Source organism: Chiloscyllium plagiosum, chromosome 12, assembly GCF_004010195.1.
Source record: "Chiloscyllium plagiosum isolate BGI_BamShark_2017 chromosome 12, ASM401019v2, whole genome shotgun sequence".
Lineage (NCBI taxonomy): Eukaryota > Metazoa > Chordata > Chondrichthyes > Orectolobiformes > Hemiscylliidae > Chiloscyllium > Chiloscyllium plagiosum.
Window position 1 is genome coordinate 41,118,956 of NC_057721.1, and position 6,137 is coordinate 41,125,092.

Below are 6,137 nucleotides of genomic sequence, written 5' to 3' on the forward strand. Positions count from 1 at the left end.
GGGAATAGACTTTGTCTATTTATCCTATCCATGTCCCTCATGATTTTATAAACCTCTACAAGGTTGCCCCTCAGCCTCCGACATTCCAAGGAAAACAGCCCCAGCCTATTCAACCTCTCCCCATAACTCAAATCCTCCAACCCGGCAACATCCTTGTAAATCTTTTCTGAACCCTTTCGAATTTCACAACATCTTTCTCATAGGAAAGAGACCAGAACTGCACACAATATTCCAACAATGGCCTAACCAATGTCCTGTACAGTCCCAACTCCTCTACTCAATACACTGACCAATAAAGGAAAGCATACCAAATGCCGCCTTCACTATCCTATCTACCTGCAACTCCACTTTCAAGGAGCTATGAACCTGCACTCCAAGGTCTCTTTATTCAGCAACACTCCCTAGGACCTTACCATTAAGTGTATAAGTCCTGCTTAGATTTGCTTTCCCAAAATGCAGCACCTCACATTTATCTGAATTAAACTCCATCTGCCACTTCTCAGCCCATTGGCCCATCTGGTCAAGATCCTATTGTAATCTGAGGTAAACTTCTCTGCTGTCCACTACACCTCCAATTTTGGTGTCATCTGCAAACTTACTAACTGTACCTCTTATGCTCACACCCAAATCATTTATATAAATGATGAAAAATAGTGGACCCAGCACCGATCCTTGAGGTGCTCCACTGTTCACAGGCCTCCAGTCTGAAAAACAACCCTCCAACACCACTCTCTGTCTTCCACCTTTGAGCCAGTTCTGTATCCAAATGGTAGTTCTCCCTGTATTCCACGAGGTCTAACCTTGCTGATCAGTCTCCCATGGGAAACCTTGTGGAATGCCTTACTGAAGTCCAAATAGATCACATCTACTGCTCTGCCCTCATCAATCCTCTTTGCTACTTCAAAAAACTCAATCAAGTTTGTGACAAATGATTTCCCATGCACAATGCCATGTTGACTATCCCTAATCAGTCCTTGCCTTTCCAAATGCATGTATATCCTGTCCCTCAGGATTTCCTCCAACAACTTGCCTACCACCCACGTCAGGCTCACTGGCCTATAGTTCTCTGGTTTGTCCTTACCACCTTTCTTAAACAGTGGCACCATGTTAGCCAACCTCCAGTCTTCCGGCACCTCACCTGTGACTATCGATGACACAAATATCTCAGCAAGAGGCCCAGCAATCACTTCCCTGGCTTCCAACAGAGTTCTAGCATACACCACATAGAGGTGGCATGGTGGCCCAGTGGTTAGCACTGCTGCCTCACAGCGCCAGGGACCCGGGTTCAATTCCTGCCTTGGGCGACTGTCTGTATGGAGTTTGCACATTCTCCCTGTGTCTGCATGGGCTTCCTCCGGGTACTCCGGTTTCCTCCCACAGTCCAAAGATGTGCAGGTTAGGTGAATTAGCATGCTAAATTGCCAGTAGTGTTAGGTGCATTAGTCAGGGGTAATTGTAGGGGAATGGGTCTGGGTGGGTTGCTCTTTGGAGGGTCGGTGTGGACTTGTTGGGCCGAAGAGCCTGTTTCCACACTGTAGGGAATCTAATCTAATCAAAAACCTGATCAAGTCCTGGGGATTTATCCACTTTTATGAGTTTCAACACATCCAGTGCTTCCTCCTCTGTAATATAGACATTTTTCAAGATGTCACCATCTATTTCCCTACATTCTATATCTTCCACATCTGTCTCCACAGTAAACACTGATATAAAATACTCATTTAGTATCTCCCCCATCTCCTGCAGCTCCACACAAAGGCCACCTTTCTGATCTTTGAGGGCCCCCCTTCCTCATTACCCTTTTGTCCTTAATGTATTTGTAAAAACCCTTTGGATTCTCCTAACTCTATTTGCCAAAGCTATCGCACGTCCCCTTTTTGCCCTCCTGATTTCTCTCTTAAGTATACACCTACTTCCTTTATATTCTTCTAAGGATTCACTCGATCTATCCTGTCTATACCTGACATATGCTTCCTTCTTTTTCTTAACCAAACCCTCAATTTTTTAATCATCCAGCATTCCCTATACCTACCAGCCTTTCCTTTCACCTTAACGGGAATATACTTTCTCAGTACTCTCTTTATCTCATTTCTGAAGGCTTCCCATTTTCCAGCCGTCCTTTACCTACGAACATTTGCCCCCAGTCAGCTTTTGAAAGTTCTTCCCTAATAAGGTCAAAATTGGCCTTTTTCCAATTTAGAACTTCAACTTTTAGATCTGGTCTATCCTTTTCCATCACTATTTTAAAACAAATAGAATTATGGTCGCTGGCCCCGAAGTGTTTCCTCACAGACACCTCAGTCACCTGCCCTGCCTCATTTCCCAAGAGTAGATCAAGTTTTGCACCTTCTCTAGTCATCTAAACCCTTAACACTATAGCAGTCCCAGTCTATGTTTGGAAAGTTAAATTCCCCTACCATAACCATCCTATTATACTTACAGATAACTGAGATCTCCTTATAAATTTGTTTCTCAATTTCCCTCTGATTATTAGTGGGTCTATAATACAATCCCAATAAGGTGATCATCCCTTTCTTATTTCTCAGTTCCACCCAAATAACTTCTCTGGATGTATTTCCGGGAATATCCTCCCTCAGTACAGTTATAATGCTATCCCTTATCAAAAATGCCACTCCCCCTCCTCTCTTGCCTCCCTTTCTATCCTTCCTGTAGCATTTGTATCCTGGAACATTAAGCTGCCAGTCCTGCCCATCCCTGAGCCATGTTTCTGTAATTGCTATGATATCCCAGTCCCATGTTCCTAATCATACCATGAGTTCATCTGCCTTCCCTGTTAAGCCTCTTGCATTGAAATAAATGCAGTTCAATTTATTAGTCCTATCTCGTCCCTGCCTGCCCTGACTGTTTGACTCACTTCTGTTCTCAACTGTACCAGTCTCGGATTGATCTCTTTCCTCACTATCTCCCTGGGTCCCATCCCCACCACCCCCCCACCTTACTAGTTTAGATCCTCCTGAGCAGCTTGAGCAAATCTCCCTGCCGGTATATTAGTCCCCTTCCAATTTAGGTGCAATCCGTCCTTCTTGTACATATCACTTCTACCCCAGAAGAGATTTCAATGATTCAAAATGGTGAATCCTTCTCCCATACACCAGCTTCTCAGCCATGCATTCATCTGCTCTATCCTCCTATTCCTGCCCTCACTAGCTTGTAGCACCGGGAGTAATCCAGATATTACTACTCTCGAGGACCTCCTTCTTAAATTCCTGCTGAACTCTCAGTTATCTCCCTTCAGAATCTCAACCTTTTCCCTTCCTATGACGACTAATATGGACAATGACCTCTTGCTGGCCCCTCTTCCCCTGTGAGAACATTCTGCACCCTCTCTGAGGCATCCTTGATCCTGGCACCAGGAAAACAACACACCATTCTGATTCTTCGTTGCTGTCCACGGACTAAGGAGTCCCCTAACACAATTGATCTCTTGGAAGCCGACGTACCCCTTTGTTGCATTTGAGCCAGTCTCAATACCAGAAACCTGGCTGTTCACTCTACGTTCCCCTGAGAATCCATCACCCCCTACTTTTTCCAAAACAGCATACCTGTTTGAGACGGGGATCGCCACAGAAGACCCCTACACTAACTGCCTACCTCTCTTACCTTTCCTGGAGTTAACCCATCTATGTGACTGTACCTGTAACTTTTCTCCCTTCCTACAACTGCAATCCATCACACCCCCTTGCTCTTGTAAATTCCTCATTGCCTCTAACTGTCTCTCCAAACGATCCATTTGATCTGATAGGATTCGCAATGAGTGGCATTTACTGCAGATATAATCCTCAGTAACCCATAAACTCTCCCTAAACTCCCACATCCGACAAGAAGAGCATATCACTCTATGAAAGGCCATTTTTGCTTCTTTCAATCTACAGACCCAGAAAATAACACTGTCTTACTCCTCTACAAAACACTGCTCCATGTTAAATTAATCGTTATGGCTTATATTTTAAGTTTAATCAGGAGACATATTTCAATAAATCAAAAAATAACTCATTCTACTCACTACTGCAGATTTATTGTAAAGCCACACTTAAACTATCCACTTATCTGTTTCTGTGCAGTGACCTCTCCCAAACAGGTTCCTCCAAGATCAGTTGTGAATTTCACTGTTTAGAATGCGTCTGGGAAAATTAACAATGTTCAACGATACATGAATTCAAACAGCAAAGGCAATAACTCCAGAGGTTCACTGCTCTGTCAGTTAGCACTGTGGGTTTCTCTGTCTGTCTGTCTCTCTCTCTCTCCTGCACTGACCTCACCATGTGCTGCCTTTCTGTACCTTTCCCTTTTAAAACTGCTGTTGTTTTGACTTTTTTTTCTCTTTAACGTTCCAAAACAATGCAACAGCATATAAAACAGTAATTGCTACTCCTGGAATTCGTGGAAATCACCTCCAGGACCTAAAATACCTCAAAAAAGGAGCAGCTGTTACAGCCAGAAATTTTTCCCATCCTCCATCTTGGATTACAAATCAATTATCATGGAAACTTTATTTTACGTTAAAATCCTCCAACTGCTCCTGCAATAGATTAGATTCAGTTCGAGAACAGCAGGCAATGAAGGAAACGTTCTCTGGGGAGGTTGAAATGGCCAATGGTCAATGGTGAAATGGGTTTGTAGCCAATCAGCAGTTGCTTCACACTGGAAAATATCTGACTCATTTTTGCTGCTGGTATAGACCATTTCACCCCATTTCTTTTGACTAATTATCAGATTTCCAGCAGCATAGTTGGTCTAATCTCATGATTATTGTGGGCTATTGGTCAAGGAACTGTAATCAAGTAAATAGATTGAGGAGGAGTTAAAACAAAAGCACTATTATCCAGAAACAATGCTCATTCTGAGGGGATCAGGGACAAATATTCTGCCACTTACTGAAGGTGTACACCAATCAGGAGAAAATGGATTTTAGGTCATGCTCATATTTTTATGGAATGGTTCTTTTTTTTTGGATGAATAAATTTTCAGTTTCACTTATTTCCCTTAAATCGGAAAGAGAAACCAGTAGCAGTGAACTGATATCCATCCTTGGAATAGTTTCTGAATAAAGCATTGTTTAAAAGGAGGTTTCTGCTTTGCCCTTGGACTTGTCCAGTTCTGTCACCATCACACCTCCAACTCCTGTAACAATTCCCTGCTCTTGAGAAGTTCAGTCCTGAACTGTTGAGCCAGAAAACCCAAAAGGGTGAATTTTCAGTTGTCAATACTGTGATTGTTCAACATTTTACAAAACAAGCGCAACATGAGCTGAAGTCAATGAATGTCAAATTTGTACACTAGGCTGAAACTCTAATGGCAGGATTAAATCAAATTGTAGAGAGCATTGTAGCATTTCCCAATACTTATCCCATACATTATCGCATAAAAGTCGTGAACATTGCTAGTGTCATACATTTCGTTTTCAATGTGAAAACATAATTTGAAAGGTCCAGGCTTTTTTCTTCAGACAATTTATTGCATTTTACAGTATTTGGAACACAACTAGTTCTCATACCACAAGGAGTTTATAGTCAGTCAGTATCGTTCTGCAATCAGTGTTATCTCTAATCTCACCTGATTTCTTCTTTGAAGAACTTCCTGCACAGCGATGTTCCTATACAGGCATTGCATTTGTCCAAACCCAGAAAGCTCCTGCCAAAGTTGTAGACTGGTTTCAGCTTTGTTACATTAGCACTGGCTTTAGCTCTTGTTTTCAGTCTGAGGGACAAGGGTTCCAGAGATATCAAGATCAAGATGGCACAGCTCCACAAATTTACTAAGCTCTGCACGCACATCTTTTCATACTTCATTAAAACTGCTTCATATCCCTTCACTGTGTGTGCAGCAACAGTTCTCCAGAAAGTTAAGTGCAACTTTTGCGAATGGTTCATGAAGTATTTTTGAGGTAAACACAACAATAGGTGTGACGTTTTGGTCAGTCCATCAGCCTCTAGTTGATTGTTCTTAAAGGAAGTATGGAGCATGCTGATAACTTGGTTGCTATGGTCACACTTCCTATCGACTCCAGTGCAGGAATGTGTTGGGACATGGCATCTGTTTTCCTGCTATCTCTATGCTGCACAATAACTTCAACATACTCATCTGCTCTGCTACACATAATGGTAGGATATCCTGAT

At 42.5% G+C, this 6,137-nt stretch overlaps 1 protein-coding gene across 1 annotated transcript in view; it reads right to left on the bottom strand.

Moving 5' to 3' along the window:
• Positions 1–5,935, bottom strand: part of dipk2b (divergent protein kinase domain 2B) — a 39,977-nt gene extending 34,042 nt beyond the window's left edge. The window contains exon 1 of the mRNA XM_043700866.1: positions 5,575–5,935. Within this exon, the coding sequence (XP_043556801.1) occupies positions 5,575–5,891 (317 nt within the window). The 5' untranslated portion in view covers positions 5,892–5,935. The remainder of the gene's footprint in view (positions 1–5,574) is intronic.
• Positions 5,936–6,137: the final 202 nt, after the last annotated feature.